A 20,585-nucleotide genomic window follows, 5' to 3' on the forward strand; every position below is an offset into this window, starting at 1 on the left:
GTCTGCATACATTATTCTGCTCATAATTAATACAATTATTATTACTATAAAACAATAATTAATATGTTAACATTAATATTCAGCAGAATTCATTTCAGCCTATTGATTCGACCTCCAAACCAGTCATGGTCAATCATGTGGCCCCTTGGGAAAATTATTTACCTGCCCCTGGTCTAAAGGATAGAGTGAAAAAGATAATCAGTTTCTGTAAATTTTACTTCTTTACTCAGTAATTACTCATTAATGTTTTCTAAAATCATGTAGAACACATTGATTTCTATTCTGATTTTTCTTTTTAGCTATATTTAACCGTTTTATATTTCCGTTTTTGGTTTTTGCTCCCCTTCTTCCGAGAGCCATAATTTTTTTATTTTTCTGTCAATCATGCCATATGAGGGCTTGTTTTTTGCAGGACGAGTTGTACTTTTAAATGAAACCATACATTTTACCATATGGTGTACTGAAAAACAGCAAAAAAATTCCAAGTGTGGAAAAACTGAAAAAAAAGTGTGATGGCACAATAGTTTTTGGGATGTTTTATTCACTGTGTTCACTATATGGTAAAACTGATGTGTGGGTATGATGCCTGAGGTCAGTGCGAGTTTGTAGACATCAAACATGTATAGGTTTACTTGTATCTAAGGGGTTAAAAAATATTCACAAGATTGTCCAATAAAAGTGGCGTACGTTTTGCGCCATTTTCCAAAACCCGTAGCATTCTCATTTTTTGTGAGATATGGCTCAGTAATGGCTTATTTTTTGCGTCTCGAGCTGACATTTCTAATGGTACAATTTTTGCGCTGATGCTACATTCTGATCGCCTTTTATTGCATTTTGCGTAAAACTTGCGGCGACCAAAACACGCAAGTTTGGCGTTTGGAATTTTTTTGCCACTACACTGTTTGCCAATCAGATTAATTGATTTTATATTTTGATAGATCGGGCATTTCTGAACGCGGCGATACCAAATATGTGTATATTTATTTTTTATTTAACCCTTTAATTTTCAATGGGGTGAAAGGGAGGTGATTTGAACTTTTAGTTTGTTTTTTTTTTTTGTTTTTTTTTTTATTAAAACTTTTTTTTTACTTTTTTTTTATTTTACTAATCCCCCTGGGGGGCTATAGCGATCAGCAATCCGATCGCTCTGCCCTATCTGCTGATCACAGCTACACAGCTGTAAACAGCAGATACGGTCACTTCCTGATTCATTCGGCTCCGGGCCGAGTGAAAACGAAAGTGACTCGTCATAGCTGCAGGCGTCATCACATGACCCTGTGCTACCATGGCAACCACCGGAAGTCACGTGATCACACACATGAGTTCCGGTGGGAACGGCAGTAAGTGAAAATCCTGACCGCGCGAATATACATCTCGCTGCCTGACTTTGGCAGCGAGATGTAAGGGTTAATGTTACGGGTGGAATGCGATTCCACTCGTAACATGCAGGCACACATGTCAGCTGTTGAAAACAGCTGATATGTGCGCCGATCGCCTCAACCTGCCCATGGCAGGGGGCGGAGCTTAACCTCATACGATCCATGACGGATAGATCCGTCAAAGGTCGTGAAGGGGTTACAGGAGTATTTAAAGGGATTAGGAAAAAAGATTATCAGGTGATTTTTATTATTGATATATACTGTATATTATTTTCTATAATTTTCATTTCTCTGATAATTCACATTATCACTTACACGTCTATATCAAAGTAATAATATCGGCGGCCTTCTCTTGGTAGTGGATAAGGAGCGGAAAAGGAGGTGGAATATGTCCAAGTCTACTGTAGCTGGGAGGAGATGTACATTTAGGAGGTTGTTAGGTCTACAAATCTTCATTAAGATCCATTTGACAATCGTTATTATAAATAAGAGGACAATAGCTATAAAGCAAATCTGTATGAACATGTGTCCTATACCTGTAATCCAGTCTCCTACGCCTTTGTACCAGTTGGCTGGGTTTAGCCACTGGAAATAGTCACCTAGGGTAAGTTCACTTTTTTGGGAGTTTTCTTCTATGAATTTCTCCTTTAGTTCCAAAGCCTTAGCTGCATGTTTATTAACTCTTAGGCTATGTGCGCACTTTGCGTAGAGTTTCTTGCAGTTCTAAACGCATCCTCTGGCAGAAATTGTCTTTGTCAAATTTGGTTTTGACCACAAAAACGCTATAAATACGCTTGTGTTTTTACCGCGTTTTAGACGCGTTTTACCGCGATTTACATGCTTTTTCATTGCTTAAAGTCAGATGCGTTTTGAATAGAAATACACTACTAAATAAAGTTTTAACATTCAAATACTGAAAAAAAACGGGAAAAAATGCTAACAAATATCATGATTAAAATCATGCACAAAATAGCTAATTTTATTAAAATTATAACTGTGTTACAATATTTATGCATAAAATAACGTTAAATTATGGATTTTCAATATTTTAATTGTCGCACTGTGTGTGTGTAAAGGGACATTTCATGCCCTTAATATAAAGTCAAAAAGGCATGCTAAACGCTGGGATTTTGATTTTGGTTGGGTTTTGCAACTTCTCATTGACTCCAATGTTAGCAAAATGCAGCCAAAATGGCAAAAACAATTGACATGCTGCTTCTTTAAACGCTGAGTTTTTGCCACATTTTCTGCAACAGAAACGCTGCGTTTTTAACAGCATTGTGCGCACAAGAAATCCCTATTTCCCATAGACTTTGCCTGAAAATCAAAATGCATGCATTTTGGCATTAAAACGCTGCAGTTCAAAACGCTGCGGAAACGCAGGTAAAAACGCTAAGGGTGCACATAGCCAAACAGAAAAGTTTGCATCCACATAATTGCAACAGGCTAGGACAGTCATTAGACAGATTTCCCCCTGAATTTCTGTCAGACAATGAAATACTATAGTGAGTTGATTTAACATCTTAAGGCCCAGTCACACTAAACAACTTACCAGCGATCCCAACAACAATACAACCTGATAGGGATCGCTGGTAAGTTGCTAGGAGGTCGCTGGTGAGATGTCACACTAAGCGACGCCCCAGCGATCCCACCAGCAACCTGACCTGGCGGGGATCGCTGGAGCGTCGCTACACGTGGAAGTGATGCTGCGCTTGGTAACTAAGGTAAATATCGGGTAACCAACCCGATATTTACCTTGGTTACCAGTGCACACCGCTTAGCGCTGGCTCCCTGCACACCTAGCCACAGTACACATCGGGTTGATTACCCGATGTGTACTCTGCTACGTGTGCAGGAAGCAGGGAGCCGGCTTCTGTGGACGCTGGTAACCACGGTAAACATCGGGTAACCAAGAAGACCTTCCCTTGGTTACCCGATATTTACCTTCGTTACCAGCGTCCGCCGCTCTCACACTGCCAGTGCCGGCTCCCTGTTCCCTGCACACATAGCCACAGTACAGATCGGGTTAGTTACCCGATGTGTACTGTGCCTACGTGTGCAGAGAGCAGGAGCCAGCACTGACAGCTGAGAGCGGCGGACGCTGGTAACGAAGGTAAATATCGGGTAACCAAGGTAAGGGCTTTGTAATACTATTGTACGTTCTGAGGATTTCGATAGCGTTAGGGCAATGACAACCAGAGACGAGTTCTTGGTACAAGATGTTTATAATATGTAACCACGGTAGATACACAACGGAACAAACACAGCAGAACAAACAGCAGAACAAACACACGAAATACCTTCCCGAAACGGAGCGGAGGGAATTCCCGGGGCCACGCACCGGACTCCCCCAGGGAGACCACCAGAGCGAACCCCTATACAGGGACTGTCCGGCAATCACCCCGGAAGGCCTAAATGCGCAGCAGCCGGGACACAAGGGGCAAACGGTAAAGTCCAGAAGTGTCCGTACGGGATGATAGTCCAGAGTGGTTATGAACCGGAAGGAACCGGGCAGAAGTGCTGACCGAAGACGGCAGACGGAGTCCGGGCACAGCTTGAAGAAACCGGGTATGGTCCAGAGTCGGTCGGTAGTCTTTCAGAAGGATCCAAAAGGCAATCAGGAAGTAGAAGCAGCAAAGCAGGAGCACACAGCAAGCAGTATACTCAGGCACTGGACTAGGCTTAGAGGCGGCCTTTTAAGCAGCTGGACAGGAAGTAGGGCAACAGAACATTAAACTCCATGTTAACTGAGGGCAAGCTCTTTCAAAAGAGAACTGGAAAACCCGGAAACCTGACATTACTCCCCCCCCCCAGAAACGGCCTCAGGACGGATCAGGGCCTGGCTTATCCGGGTACCGGCGATGAAACAGAGCAATCTTCCGGGGTGCCCGAATGTTACCCACCGGTTCCCAGGAATCGTCCTCGGGGGCGTACCCCTGCCAACGTACCAGATACTGAAGCCGACGACGATGGAGCCGGGAGTCAATAATGTCCTCAACTACGAACTGCTCCTCGCCGTCGACCATCACAGGCGGAGGAGGAGGCACGACACGACCATGAAACGTATTAGGAGAAACGGGTTTGAGGAGAGAAACATGAAAGACCGGATGTACCTTCAGATGGTGCGGTAACCGTAGCCGACAGGCCACAGGGCTCACGATCCCGGTGATCTTAAATGGACCGATGAATTTTTGTCCCAGCTTCTGCGAAGGGACACCCAATCTCAGGTTTTTGGTGGACAACCATACAGAGTCCCCTACCTTATACATGGGGGCCGGTTTCCGGTGAGTGTCTGCCGACCTCTTGTACCGCTCCTGAGCCGTAGCCACAGTGTCCTTTAGAATCTCCAGATTTTGTCGTAGTTCCGTCAATCTGTCCTCCACTGCTGGTACCGAAACCGCAACCGGTGACCTAGGCAAAACATGCGGATGGTAACCCAAGTTAGCAAAAAAGGGCGTTACCTTAGTGGAGCTGCTCTGAGTGTTGTTATACGAGAACTCCGCCAACGGAAGCATCTTCAACCAATCGTCCTGTAGATGGCTGACATAACATCGAAGGTATTGTTCCAGGGTTTGATTAGTCCGTTCTGTTTGCCCATTTGTCTGAGGATGGTATGCAGAATACAAACAGACATCAATCTGGAGTGCCGTACAAAACCCCTTCCAGAACCTAGACGTGAACTGCACGCCCCGGTCAGAGATGATCTCGTCTGGTACCCCATGCAATCGGAATACGTTCTGGATAACCAAATCCACTGTCTCTGCGGCTGAGGGAAGACCGGTACACGGAATAAAGTGAGCAGCTTTTGTCAACCGATCCACCACCACTAAAATGGTATTGTGACCGCCGGAGACCGGCAACTCCACAATAAAATCCATTGAGATGGATCCCCAAGGGCGAGATGGAACGGGTAACGGTTGGAGGAGTCCCGTAGGAGCCACACGAGGGACCTTGCACCGGGCACAAACCACACATGAGTGGACATAGTCCTTTACATCCTTTACACAGGTAGGCCACCAGAAGAAACGGCTCAGAAACTCCTGCGTCTTCTGTACCCCCCTATGACCAGCCAACACGGAGTCATGGACCAACTTGAGAACCCGAAGTCTTACGGCCTCCGGGACATAAATGCGTCGTTCTCTCAACCACACACCATTCCGAAGAACAAGAGTTACATCATTCGGGGGGGCAGCAAGAAATACGTCACCATCATAGGCCAGCTTGATGTCCTTCCACAAGTCCTGATCCTGGATTACTCCAACGAAATTGGCATCCGATAACACGGTCTGAGACGGGGTTCCAGGCACGGAGTCCACGGCATGGATTCGGGACAAGGCATCGGCTTTCCCATTACGTGAACCTGGACGGTATGTGACGATAAAATTGAACTGGTTAAGGAACAAACTCCAACGGGCTTGCCGTGGAGACAGACACCTGGCAGATTTAAGAAATTCCAGATTACGGTGATCTGTGAGTACTATCACTTGCTGCGTGGCTTCCTGTAAGTGGTGTCTCCATTCCTTGAAAGCTGAAATAATCGCTAACAATTCCTTGTCCGCAATGTCGTAGTTCCTTTCTGCAGGGGACAACCGGCGGGAAAAGAAAGCACACGGATGCAAGAGACTCTTGTCCCCAGTCCTTTGAGAAAGGATGGCCCCTAAGGCGTAGTCGGAAGCGTCGACTTCCACGATAAAGGGAAGTGCGGGATTCGGATGTACCAATATTGGCGCTGAGGTAAAACAAACCTTGAGACGATGGAATGCTTCCTGGGCCTGAGCGGACCACACAAACTTCTGTCCTTTCTTGGTTAACAGAGTGATGGGACGAACGATCTCTGAAAAATTACGGATAAAGCGTCGGTAAAAGTTGGCAAAACCGACAAAGCGTTGTACCTCTTTGATGTTTCCCGGTTCCGGCCAGTCTAGAATTGCTTGTATCTTGCCAGATTCCATGTTCAGTCCCTGAGGAGAGATGACATAACCTAAGAATTGTATTTGTGAGGAATGGAATTCGCATTTCTCCAGTTTGATGTACAGGTGGTTTTCCCTCAGCCGGGTAAGTACGGTCTTGACGTGCTCCTGGTGTTCCTGTAGGGAATCAGAAAAGATTAGGATATCGTCCAGATAAATCACCATGAATTGGTCCATGATATCCCTAAAAATATCATTAACTAGATGTTGGAAAGCCGCGGGAGCGTTACAAAGTCCAAAAGGCATCACTAGGTATTCAAAATGTCCATACCGACATCGGAACGCGGTCTTCCACTCGTCTCCGGGACGTATGCGAAGTAGATTATATGCCCCACGGAGATCCAATTTGGTGAATATTTTTGCTTGTTGGACCCTCTCCAATAGCTCAGGAATCAACGGTAACGGATACCGGTTCCGGATGGTTATTTTATTCAGTTCCCGGTAGTCAATACAGGGTCTCAGAGTCCCCTCTTTCTTTTTCACGAAAAAGATGGGTGCCCCTGCTGGTGAGGTAGACGGGCGAATAAATCCCTTGGCTAGACTTTCATCAATGTACTCTTTGAGTGCTTCTAGCTCAGGTGCCGCCAACGGGTAGACATGACCAAACGGGATCTCCGCCCCTGGGAGTAAGTCTATGGGGCAATCATACGGTCTATGCGGGGGAAGCCGATCGGCTTTTCTTTTGTCGCTTATATCAGCAAAGTCTTTATAAACCGGGGGTAAAACAGGTACCTGTACAGTGCCCTCCGCATTCGGTGTTACTGGAACCGGAACAGTTGGACTAATGGTCGGACCACTCTGCGGTGGGAAGGATATTTCCTTAGTCTCCCAATCGATAACTGGATTTGTAGACCGTAGCCACGGAATACCTAAAATAATCGGAAAATGAGGAGAAGAAATTACCATGAAAACAAGGGTCTCCTGCTGACCTGGCTTCATCACGCATTCTAGCGGTACTGTTTCCCGATCAACTGGTCCAGAGATTAACGGAGATCCGTCTACCGTCTCCATGGTAACCGGTGAGGATCTTTGCTGAGTCCGGATACCGTGTTTCCTGGCAAAAGAAGAGTCCATGAAATTTCCCCCTGCCCCAGAGTCTATCATTGCAGAGGTAGGTATTAGCTGTCCCTCCCATCGGATCTGAATGGGGAGCGAGCAATGGGTATGTTTCCCTTCTGAGTCCTTCGGTGAGGTTGACATTACAGTCAAGGGAAATACCGCATCCAAGTGTCCACTTGCCTCAGAGATATCGGACTCTGCATCCGTGTTGTCACACTCTGCCATGGCTGCCAATACCTTATTTGGGCGATTTGGACGTTTCGGGCAGTCGATCAAGAAATGGTCCGATTGACCGCAATAGAAACACAAACGCTCACGGAGCCGGTGTTCACGACGTTCGTTGGTCTCTCGCTTTTGCAGAGAGTCCACTTGCATAGGAACGTCCTCGGCCTCCCGTGGCGTCCTGAGAGCGGGTTCTCTGGAAGGAAACGCAAAGTTGTTTACACGGTTTACAGCTGCCCATTTTTCCTGTCTCCGTTCCGTCAAGCGGGTATCAATACGCACACAGTGCTGGAGAAACAGTTCAAAATCCCCTGGAGACTCGGAACGAGCTAACTCGTCCTTGATGGTACCGGACAAACCTTTTCTGAAAACAGACAATAATGCATTGTTTCCCCAATCGGTGTCTACCACTAACCTCTTGAACTCAGTGGCGTATTCAACGACAGAACGCTTTCCCTGACGTAAGGAAAGGAGAGCCGATTCAGCGGTAGCACGGCGATTCGGATCATCAAACATCTGCACCATTGCGGTCAGAAAGTCATCCAGGTGATTTAAACGGATGTCCCGATTCTCTATCATAGGATTAGCCCAAGCCAGTGCTCGTGAGGTTAGTAACATGATTATACATAACACTTTGGACCGGTCAGAACGGTAATAATCAGCATGTACATCAAAAAATAGTATACATTGGTTCACAAATCCACGAAACTGACTACGATCACCATTGAAACGGAAAGGGGGTAACCTAGGCATACCGGCAGCTGATACGGACGTAGTGGGAACGGCTTCCTGAGCCTCCACTCTGACTTGCAAATCCTGAATAGCCGGACCCAGTACCTGGTGATCATGACCCAGCTGTGCCTCCACATCTCTAAGTTTAGTTTGTACCGCTTCCATCTCCTGCTGTAAGGAGTTAATCATGGAAAAGAGCTGATCTACTCGTGTCTCAGTCATTGCCCCAGCGAAATCCTCTCTTGGCCTGAGTATAATGTAATACTATTGTACGTTCTGAGGATTTCGATAGCGTTAGGGCAATGACAACCAGAGACGAGTTCTTGGTACAAGATGTTTATAATATGTAACCACGGTAGATACACAACGGAACAAACACAGCAGAACAAACACAGCAGAACAAACACACGAAATACCTTCCCGAAACGGAGCGGAGGGAATTCCCGGGGCCACGCACCGGACTCCCCCAGGGAGACCACCAGAGCGAACCCCTATACAGGGACTGTCCGGCAATCACCCCGGAAGGCCTAAATGCGCAGCAGCCGGGACACAAGGGGCAAACGGTAAAGTCCAGAAGTGTCCGTACGGGATGATAGTCCAGAGTGGTTATGAACCGGAAGGAACCGGGCAGAAGTGCTGACCGAAGACGGCAGACGGAGTCCGGGCACAGCTTGAAGAAACCGGGTATGGTCCAGAGTCGGTCGGTAGTCTTTCAGAAGGATCCAAAAGGCAATCAGGAAGTAGAAGCAGCAAAGCAGGAGCACACAGCAAGCAGTATACTCAGGCACTGGACTAGGCTTAGAGGCGGCCTTTTAAGCAGCTGGACAGGAAGTAGGGCAACAGAACATTAAACTCCATGTTAACGGAGGGCAAGCTCTTTCAAAAGAGAACTGGAAAACCCGGAAACCTGACAGGCTTCTTGGTTACCTGCTGTTTACCGTGGTTACCAGCGTCCGCAGAAGCCGGCTCCTGCTGCCTGCACATTTAGTTGTTGCTCTGTCGCTGTCACACACAGCGATGTGCGCTTCACAGCGGGAGAGCAACAACTAAAAAATGGCCCAGGACATTCAGCAACAACCAACGACCTCACAGCAGGGGCCAGGTTGTTGCTGGATGTCACACTAAAGGCCCAGTCACACTAAACAACTTACCAGCGATCCCAACAACGATCCAACCTGATAGGGATCGCTGGTAAGTTGCTAGGAGGTTGCTGGTGAGATGTCACACTGCTACGCTCCAGCGATCCCACCAGCAACCTGACCTGGCAGGGATCGCTGGAGCATCGCTACACGGGTTGCTGGTGAGCTCACCAGCAACCAGTGACCAGCCCCCAGCCAGCAGCGCCGCGTGGAAGATGCTGCGCTTGGTAACTAAGGTAAATATCGGGTAACCAACCTGATATTTACCTTGGTTACCAGCGCACGCAGCTACACGTGCAGAGAGCAGGGAGCAGCGCACACCGCTTAGCGCTGGCTCCCTGCTCTCCTAGTTACAGCACACATCGGGTTAATTACCCGATGTGTGCTGCAGCTACATGTGCACAGAGCAGGGAGCAGCGCACACCGCTTAGCGCTGACTCCCTGCTCTCCTAGTTACAGCAAACATAGTGTTAATTACCCGATGTGTACTGCAACTAAATGTGCACAGAGCAGGGAGCAGCGCACAATGCTTAGCGCTGGCTCCCTGCTCTCCTAGTTACAGCACACATTGGGTTAATTACCCGATGTGTGCTGTAGCTACATGTGCACAGAGCAGGGAGCAGCGCACACCGCTTAGCGCTGTCTCCCTGCTCTCCTAGCTACAGTACACATGGGGTTAATTACCCGATGTGTACTCTGCTACACGTGCAAGGAGCAGGAGCCGGCACTGACAGTGAGAGCGGAGGAGGCTGGTAACGAAGGTAAATATCGGGTAACCAAGGAAAGGGCTTCTTGGTTACCCGATGTTTATCGTGGTTACCAGTGTCCGCAGAAGCCGGCTCCTGCTGCCTGCACATTTAGTTGTTGCTGTCTCGCTGTCACACACAGCGATCTGTGCTTCACAGCGGGAGAGCAACAACTAAAAAATGGCCCAGGACATTCAGCAACAACCAACGACCTCACAGCAGGGGCCGGGTTGTTGCTGGATGTCACACACAGCAACATCACTAGCAACATCGCTGCTACGTCACAAAAGTTGTTCGTTAGCAGCGATGTTGCTAGCGATGTTGCTTAGTGTGACGGGGCCTTTAGCGTGGAATCCTGTTTGATTCTTCAGTATGGTTATAGCATTAAATACTTCATCTGTGACATTATCTAAAGGTTCTGCCAGTTGTTTGATGTTTTTTGAATTATGTATAACTATACCGGTGATGGTGAGAGAGAGAGCAAGTTTTGTTTACCAAAGAGTATATGTCAGTGATTAATTTTTAGCCCTTTCTTTTTGCATCATGTGTCTTAATATCTAATCAAGATCTATCTTATCGTGAGAGATGGTCCTGTGACGCCCTGGGCAAGCCAGGGGTCACAGGTCATCACACCACCACACCCTACATCCCAGTTAGGAACATCAAAGCTACTCAAATCCTTGTTGCCTTCCTCCAGGGGCTGATGTTCACATCAGGGGGTGGGCCAGGCGGTTGGCTCCGCCCACCGAGGAGTACACAGCCCTGGAGGTGGGAAGAACCAGGCAGATAGAAGTGGAAGTTCAGAGTAGAAGGAAGTGGTAAAGGAGCTAAGTGAAAGTGAAGTAGTAGTGGAGCAAGGAGAAAAGGAACAAAAGTGTACGTAGAAAGGCCTGAAGTGAGTCCAGCTAAGTGCAGGACAGGTCAGCAAGGTCAGCAACAGCGGTGATCGTCTGGAGGGGGACTGCTCGGAGGTTGCTGGAAGGACCACGGACGGGTAGTGGCCCGGCGGTCTGGAGCAGTATACGAAGGACAGTCAGCACCAGGGCAGGGGCCTCTCGGACCCCAGCAAGGCTAGGAGTCGCCATAATTTGCCGAATCCGTCAGTGAAGGGGACGTCGATCCCCCAACAACCAAGTCCCGACTGAAGACAACCGTCCAACCATTAGTGAGGAACACCGCCACCGCCAGGGCACCAGCTCCTCAGGGCCAGCGTCTGCGGGCAAAGTAGGGCTCCTCCGGCCCATATCCAAGCCGGGGAGCGGGTTACCGGTGGGAACCCATCGCTACCAACTTAGAAACATCAGGTGCAGGTCAGAGGGACATCACCGTTACCTGCTGGGAGAGCAAGTGCAGCCGTCCGTGGGAACCGTCTTTCCAGCCGTGTGGTTTACCGTAAAACTGTGTCAACGTCTCAGGCTGAGTGAGTACCACAGTGCCGCAAGGCACAGCGCTGCCCCCGCGTCCCTGCGCCCACCAGGCCCTGCACCCTTCCACACCATCACTGGGCCCCGGGATCACCAACCCCTACCCACGGAGGGGCAACGCAACACCTGGCTGCTCCGCATCACCACTCCCGGGATCCCCATATTGAGCAGCGGTGGTGCTACAAATCACCACAACCGTGGGTGGCGTCACGGACAATCTCCCCAACAAAAATCCCCTTTTCACTCACGGGCGAGGAGTGCCGCTCGAGAACCCCCGGGATCCGGCCCACCGCTCGAGCCACCACTGAGCAGCAGCAGCCGGACCCGAGCAGAGGGGTGAGCGCGGTGCCGGCACCCTCCTCCCCGCCCGCGACAGTCCATGTAACCAAAAACATTCTTGCCAGGTCACATGTGCCAAGTACATCATAAGGCAGAAAATTGTAAGCAAAAGCATCATAAACATATTACTTTTCAGCAAGTACACTTGTTTTGTATTTCATCATTAAAGATGAGCGGGCCATTGAAGTTCGAGTTTGCCTGGTTGAAAGGTTAGTCTGGGACTCGGACCTGACCCCGAAACCAATATAACTCAATAGAGACACTAACCTCTGTTCTGTAAAATGGTCGTAGTAAGGGCTAGGGGGCTGAAACTTTGCTATCCTGCAAAAAACAAGTATAGAATATTGTAGTAGACAATATAATTCTATTCAGTAAAATATGTAAACCACAATATATATATTGTTTTAATAATGGGACTTTAAATGAAAGGTGACAAAGCCCACTGCTTACTAATTTAGTGGGATACATTGCTGGAATATGCCAGCATCCAATATTGGCAGCTCTTATTATATATACTGTATATATATGTATATATATATATATATATATATACAGTGCCTTCACCAATTCCACTCAACGAATAGAGAGAGAAAAAGAGGCAGAGAGATAGAGTGTATACCATATATAGTGTATAGGTCAAATGGAGGATGTTAACATGATGTCTACAGGGCCTAAGATGGTAATACACCACATTTTCTAATGTCTACTCTTATATGGTAAACTGCATATTGTTTTATTCTTTAAGAGTTCTCAATCGATGTCACATTTATAATGAATGATACATATGAATAAAACATGGCTAAAGAAGTTAATAAAGTGACATAACGAGCTTGCTGTGAGATATTTCCTTTGATCATCAAATAGTAAAACAATACTTTAGTTTTGATAATACAGGCGTGTAGCTTATATGATTTCTATAAAACTAGATGATGCTATAATAGCAACTGTGCATTGAGAATGGAGACACCCAGTTTGAGTATAAAAGGCCCAGAGAGGAGCCGTAGAAGACAGCAGTCCAGAGCCATCCTCTGAGCACTTCACATCCTCTTCCAGCTAACTTTGCGAGAAGAACCATCATGTCTCATCACTCCATCCTCGCCTCCTCCGGACACTCTGGACACAAGCACTTCAGCTCCTGTTCTGTGTCTTTACCCAAACATTCCAGCTCTCACAGCATCTTATCCCACTCTTACACAAGACTCAACATTGCTTCAGCAGCTCAAGTGTCCATAATATTGGATCCAAGGGACACAAGATGTCATTTGGAAGTCTACATAAAAGTGGGCACGGATCTGGATTTGGAGGAATGGGTAGTAATCATCACGGACAATCAGGATATGGAGGCATCATGACTGTGAACGAATGTCTTCTCGCTCCACTTAACTTGGAGATTGACACTAACATTCAAAGAGTAAGAAACGATGAGAAAAACCAAATTAAAGGCCTCAACAATAAGTTTGCTTCCTTTATTGACAAGGTAAGAAAAACTGAAAGATTTAGACATGCTGCTATATGTTTTTCAAAGAAAAAAAAAGGATAAAATATCTGTAAATTCCTGTGTCCACCTTTTATACAGAGGAAAAACCAAATTGATACCAGTGGATTTAAGTATTTTTATAACTGTAGTATTTCACATAAACTACACTAAAAAGCTGCAAGCCATGACATGTCAATTTTAAATTAAAACCTGTGACTTTACTTGTCACTTGTCACATTTGAAGTACACATTTGAAAAACTAGGAATGTTTAGTTTGCAAAAGAGATGGCTGAGAGGAGACTTAATAGCGGTCTACAAGTATATGATAGGTAGTCACAGTGCAGGGGGAAGCACCCTATTCTCATTAGCACAAGGAAGTACAAGAAGTAATTATTATTTATTATTATTATTTATTATTATAGCGCCATTTATTCCATGGCGCTTTACAAGTGAGAGAGGGTATACGTACAACAATCATTAACAGTACAAAACAGACTGGTATAGGAGGAGAGAGGACCCTGCCCGCGACGAGGGCTCACAGTCTACAGGGAATGGGTGATGGTACAATAGGTGAGGACAGAGCTGGTTGCGCAGTGGTCTACTGGGCTGAGGGCTATTGTAGGTTGTAGGCTTGTTGGAAGAGGTGGGTCTTGAGGTTCCTCTTGAAGCTTTCCACGCCCAAGTAATGGGATGACATTAAAAGGAAGGAGAATCAGATTAGACATTAGGAAAAACTGACAGTGAGGGCAGTCAGAGAATGGAACAGGCAACCATGGGAAGTAGTGAGGGCAGTTAGAGAGTGAAACAGGCGACCATGGGAGGCAGTGATGGCAGTCAGAGAGTGGAAACGGCTACCACAGGAGGTAGTGAGGGCAGTCACAGAGTGGAACAGGCAACCACGAAAGGTAGTGAGGGCAATCAGAAAGTGGAACAGACGACCTTGGGTGGCAGTGAGGGCAATTGGAGAGTGGAACGAACAGGTGACCACAGGAGGTAGTGAGCTTTGCATCAATGGTAATCTTCAAGCGGAAGCTGGATAAACATATAGCTGGGATAATTTACAAAAACCTGCACTCGCAGGGGGTTGGACTCGATGGCCCTTGAGGTCCGTTCCAACTCTACCATTCTATTATTCTATGATTCTAAGTTCAAGAAAAATGGTCGTATGTTTCAGAGAGTGGGCATTGTCTATAAGTTTCCTAAAGATTTATTAACAGGAAAGACAGAAAACAGAATAAGATTTGGTACGAGTTACTTTCTGGAGTTTACAAAGTTTGAAATGTGCCAGATGTATTAAATTCAATTTGGATTTTTCCCATCATCTTTCCATTTGCCTAGATTGCCATTAAAAATCTGAGCTTAGTTTTTATAATTGGCGATGGCAATCAAGGCTCATTAGGAGCCTACACCATTTCCACTCAACGTCTATCACCTTAAGGCTCCAGAGGAAATATATGGAATCTCCCAATATTAACATCTAAATGAGGGTGAGACAAACTACAGTAAAAAAAAAAAAGGATCTACCAGGCACAGAAGACATTGCAATAATAATAATAATAATAATAATAATAATAATAATACACTTTACCAATTCAAATAGATTACATTTATCTAAATATTAGAAAAAAAATAACATATCATTGTGGACGTTTTGTTCCCACAAAGGTGAGATTTCTGGAGCAGCAGAATAAGATGCTGGAAACCAAATGGTCTCTTCTGCAAGAACAAAGAACAGCCCGGTATCAGGTGGAACCTTTGTTTGAGGCTTTTATCAGCAATCTCAGAAGTCAACTGGAGAACCTGGCATGTGAGCGGGCTCGTCTGGATGCAGAGAGAAATAACACGGAGAGAACTGTTGAAGACCTGAGAAGAAGGTACTGATTGCCCTATCTCCAAAACTGTAGTCCTTTCCAAACTTAAGCAACGCTATTATGGAATCCATATAATCTAATTCCCACATTCTCCAACATTGCATATAATGTCATTTTTTTTATTCAAGCTAAAATCTATAATGAATATATTTTGTAAAATGTTCTAATGCAAATTATGAGACACTGTTGCAATCCTATTCTATAAATACCTTGGATAGTACTGCATAGAGTTCTGGGCTGTTTGGGCAGCTTTGGTTGATGGACTTTCATTGCATGCCACAGAGAACCTGGTGATTTGGTTCCATTTTAATGTTTGGCATATTGATCCAATTCTAAGGTGCTGTGTTGTAGTAATTAGTTGCCGTATTGTACAACATTGAGAATTTAGCCTGCTTTACACGTGTCAATTTCGCATACGATATCGTATGCGATCGTACCCGCCCCCATCGTATGTGCGGTACGTTCAATTTGTTGAATGTGTCGCACAAATGATTAAGTGCCGTCATACATACTTACCCTTCCATACGACCTCGATGTGGGTGGCGAACATCCACTTCCTGGAGTGGGAGGGACATTCGGTGTCAGAGCAACATCATGCAGCAGCCGGCTAATAGAAGAGGAGGGGCTGAGATGAGCGGGACGTAAACATCCCGCCCACCTCCTTCCTTCCGCATTGCCGGGGTGAGCCGCGGGACGCAGGTAAGATCTGTTCATCATTCCCGGTGTGTCACACACTGCGATGTGTGCTGCCTCGGGAACATTGAACAACCTCAAGTTCAATTTTTAGCAATTGAACGACGTGCGTGCGATCAACGTTTTAACGTTCAATCGCAATCGCACATAGCTGTCACATGTTACAATATAACTTACAATGCCGGATGTGCGTCACTTACGACGTGACCCCGCCGACACATCGTAAGATATATTGTAGCGTGTAAAGCCTGCTTTAGGTCTGCAATTGGATGACATTGGATGAAAAATTGTATTTTACTTGCACCAATGTTAATCAATGAGTTGCGTAATGATATGTGAGTTTTTCCTCAGCTGGAATCTGCATGAGGAAAAAATTGGAGCATGCTGCTTATGGCTGCGTATAACAGACGAGATTTGCAAATGTAAGTCTCTAGGTGCGAGAAAAAAATCGGACGGCACACCGACTATCCGTATGGCGTACAATTTTTACACACACATCTCAAGGGAAAAAACTAATATAAAGATAAAGATAGATAATAGAAAGATATTAGATAGATATATAGATAGTCAGATAGATCAGACGTTTGCAGGACTATAACCTGCGATCCAGGACCATTTACAGTGTTCTGTGCTACAGTATGGTAATGTATCGGTAAAAGATGGATGCCATATGGATGGTCCATGTGCCATCCTTTTTTTCACAGACCCTTAGACTTGCATTGGTGAGTCTCAGACGTTTTACAATTTTACAATTTTAGTCCGATTTTTTTGCATTGCACTCATCCGTTTTATACGCAAGTGCGAGCGAGCCCTCAGAGATAGGGTTTACCCAAACAGGATTGCCAACAATGGGATCAGATCTCGCTGATGTATAGTGTAGTCAGCCATTTCAATGCTTTAAGGATCATGAGTTTCAGGAGTATACAGAATACATTAATGACTAATTTCTTTTTATATAGATGACGTTTTTTTCGGTAACTTGAAGTCCTTGTGGATATTTTATCAAGAGCCACCATTTTCCTTGTCATTCATATTACTTGTGTCTTCTTATGTAGTCAAATGGTCTTTATTCTTAAAACGTCATATAAAGCAAAGTCACACACAAGATATTAACCAATATTTTGTTCCCGACAGCTATGAAGAAGAGTTGAACCGACGCACTGCAGCAGAGAATGAATTTGTCAGTATAAAGAGAGTAAGTCTAAAAATTGTAAAAATAACTATCATAAGCGCAAATCATTTTGTCTTAAAGGGGTTGTTCACCCCTTTCATCATCATATCTGTGGTCAGTAAGTGGCTGTCACAGTCATGCGTTATCCCTGCCACAAAAGGAACTTAGGAGCAGTGAGAGATCAGTTGATGGCATATGGGATTTTATTCTTAGACAACATTTGTTTTTAAAATAAAAAAAAATGGAGAACCCCCGTAAGATAACATAAAAATGTGGTTATGATGTGATGTGTTGTATTATATATCATTATATTAATTATATTTGTGCTTTAGAATGTTGATGCTGCCTATATGAACAAAGCTGAACTTCAGGCCAGGGCTGAGACCCTCTCTGACGAAATCAACTTCCTAAGGACTTTATATGATGCGGTAATTATACTTTTTGTGGTTCTTTTACATTGAATACTCTACTAGTTGTCATATAATAATAATGACTATGATATATATATATATATATATATATATATATATATATATATATATATTTTTTTTTTTACAGGAGATCAGTCAGCTCCAGGCTCAGATCTCAGACACTTCAGTTGTTGTGTCCATGGACAACAGTAGAGACCTAGACATGGACAGCATCATCGCCGAGGTCAGAGCCCAATATGAGGAGATTGCCAGCAGGGGTAGAGCGGAGGCTGAGGCCATGTATCAATCAAGGGTGAGGCCAAAACATGAGCACTTAATACAAATCTGTCTGGATTAACAGTATTTTTCATACTTGAATATTCTTTGGGCCGACAGTTTGATGAGCTCCGTATGGCAGCTGGGAGAAATGGAGATGATCTGCAAAGCAGCAGAAGTGAGATCGCTGGACTTAATCAAACAATCCAAAGACTTAAAGGAGAGATTGAGTGCGCTAAAGCCCAGGTATACAAAATCAAAATTCAGTGCATCACAAACATTACCTGAGGATGCAAAAAAATTGAGTAATTCTTGATGTATTTTTAGCGTGCTGCCCTGGAAGCTGCTATTGCAGAAGCTGAGGAACGTGGTGAAGCTGCCATCCGAGATGCCAAGAGCAAACTGGCAGAACTGGAGTCTGCTCTACAGAAGGCCAAGCAGGACATGGCTCGCCAACTGAGGGAATACCAGGAGCTGATGAATGTCAAGCTGGCTCTGGATATTGAGATCGCCACCTATAAGAAGATGCTGGAAGGAGAAGAGAGCAGGTAAATACATAACTCCTGGAGACAAAACATGACCAATGAGCAAATAATTACAAGACTATGTAACATTAAAGCTTTTAGCCTTCCTCATCATCTACTGGAAAGTTATGTATAGATATAACATATCTACATGGTAAATTGACCCCATTGTGTAATATATAATCATAAAAAAGACATAAACATGATAATAAAGAACTCAGCATAGGGTCAGAGCAACACAACTCAAAAAATATCAATGTTCTGTTTCAGGATGTGTGGAGACAGCTCTGTGAACATATGTAAGTACACGTAATATGATTGCTATATGAATTTCTGTTACGAGGGCCTCACAATTTGTTGGTTTTCTCTACTTTTGAGGTTCATAGTATTCATATCTGAAACAATAATGACATAAATGTGTGAGAAGTGGAATACAACTTCTGGGGCTTACACCTTACAGCTCCCAGTTCACACCTCAGAGAGGATGGGACATGATGGCAACACATGCAAGCAGCTAGTAGAACAGGTCACACAGTTTCCCCTAACAGTGCCACCCTTAAAGTCCACCACAACCAATGCCGCTCCTTCCCATTCCTCTTATCACTATTATCGAAGCTACAAGTGAGCTGCAAAGAGAGGACACTCACAAAAAAGTACAAGAAGGGTCTTGATGATTTTCTTAATAAACATAACATTACAGGTTATGAGCACTAGATTGTGTGACGGGGCGTTGATCCAAGGAACTAGTTTGAGTGCCATAGGTGGAGTTGGGACGGAATTAATTCCCTAATTTGGGGAACTTAACATTGGTTTCATAGGGTTTTTGCCTTCCTCTGAATCAATTAACATGTTAGGCTATGGGTTGAACACAATAGATTTGAGAATTTCAACCATAAAAACTATGAAAATATGAACAATATAATTTAAAACATTGTATTCCAAACTGTTTATACAGTACTCTGTGTAACTCATTTGTGTCCCCCTCTGCAGCTGTTCTCCACTCCAGCACTGGAGGAAAGCACCATTCAGGAGGCCACCATGGTGGACATCAACCTCACCATTCTCATCACCACCATAAATCCAGCAGCTATGTCTCCAGCAAACATTGTTGAAGTGGATTGGTGGACGAGAGATTAACGTCCATTGTAGCGTGTATTTAGAAATATGCTTCGTTGCTATTCCTGTAGGAAAGTGAGAGTCCAATATACTTTATTCTGGTTGTTTCACTTGACGTTTTAGGGTGCATTGTAATAGTGACTGCTTGTCTATGCTGCTCTCAATAAACTGAGCTGACTGCAAAACTCATTATCTCATTATTCTTCATTATTATAAAGCGATATTAAGCGATGGAAACTTATAAAATTTACAAAATAATCTATTGCCATAAAATAATCTATTGGATGTCACAGATTTATTGCTAACAAAATAGTTGGTTAAAGATTACCATGAGCATATAAAGACTTATATTTAACGAAAATTATCAGTAATGCCCAATTTAACACATCCCTGTTATTTCTTCTCATACATGGAAAGGTCCCATGTTTTTGTCACTGTGCTGGATCCATTTTTGGTACAACTCTTGTTGCATCAGTTCTTTTCTTATTAAAAAGTACATTTCTTAATTTGTACTCCCCATTGAACCCTTACGAACATATGCAGCAATTGTACGTCATATGCTGGCTCCCTGACCTTGATGCGGGCTTGCACACCGAGCCTGCATTTTTCCCTGCATATTATGACAGCTGATTTAAATAGGCCAACATGTGCCTCTAATAGTCATGGGTGGAGCGGTGCTCCATCCACTTCTGTTAACCTGTTAAATGTCGCTGTCAATCTCTCACAATGGCATTTATCACGTGCCGGCAGGGGGCACATCATTCCCGGTGCCCATCTGCATGCCCGTGAAGTGATCACAGGGCACAAATGGGTTGTTATGACAGCCAGGGGTCTGCTGATGACTCCCGTGCCTTTTAGGCCTAAGCCACACGGCGAGAAAAACAGTGCGAGTGGAGTGCGATAAAACATCGCATTCCCCTCGGACTAATTCTAGCCTGTGTGTCAGCACACATGGGCGATTATTTTCTCAGCCCTAATCGGACTGAGAAAACAATCGCAGCATGCTGCAATTGTAATGCGAGACTCTTTCTCTCGCA

At 44.9% G+C, this 20,585-nt stretch overlaps 1 protein-coding gene across 1 annotated transcript; it reads left to right on the forward strand.

Moving 5' to 3' along the window:
• The first annotated feature begins 13,086 nt into the window (after positions 1 to 13,086).
• Positions 13,087 to 19,544, forward strand: LOC142289975 (keratin, type II cytoskeletal cochleal-like). Its single transcript, XM_075333919.1, is given in 10 exon segments — positions 13,087 to 13,198; positions 13,201 to 13,487; positions 15,153 to 15,361; positions 17,186 to 17,246; positions 17,555 to 17,650; positions 17,781 to 17,945; positions 18,029 to 18,154; positions 18,236 to 18,456; positions 18,703 to 18,731; positions 19,423 to 19,544. Coding segments are annotated over 10 exon segments (1,428 nt in total).
• Positions 19,545 to 20,585: the final 1,041 nt, after the last annotated feature.

Source organism: Anomaloglossus baeobatrachus, chromosome 2, assembly GCF_048569485.1.
Source record: "Anomaloglossus baeobatrachus isolate aAnoBae1 chromosome 2, aAnoBae1.hap1, whole genome shotgun sequence".
Classification (NCBI taxonomy): Eukaryota; Metazoa; Chordata; class Amphibia; order Anura; family Aromobatidae; genus Anomaloglossus; species Anomaloglossus baeobatrachus.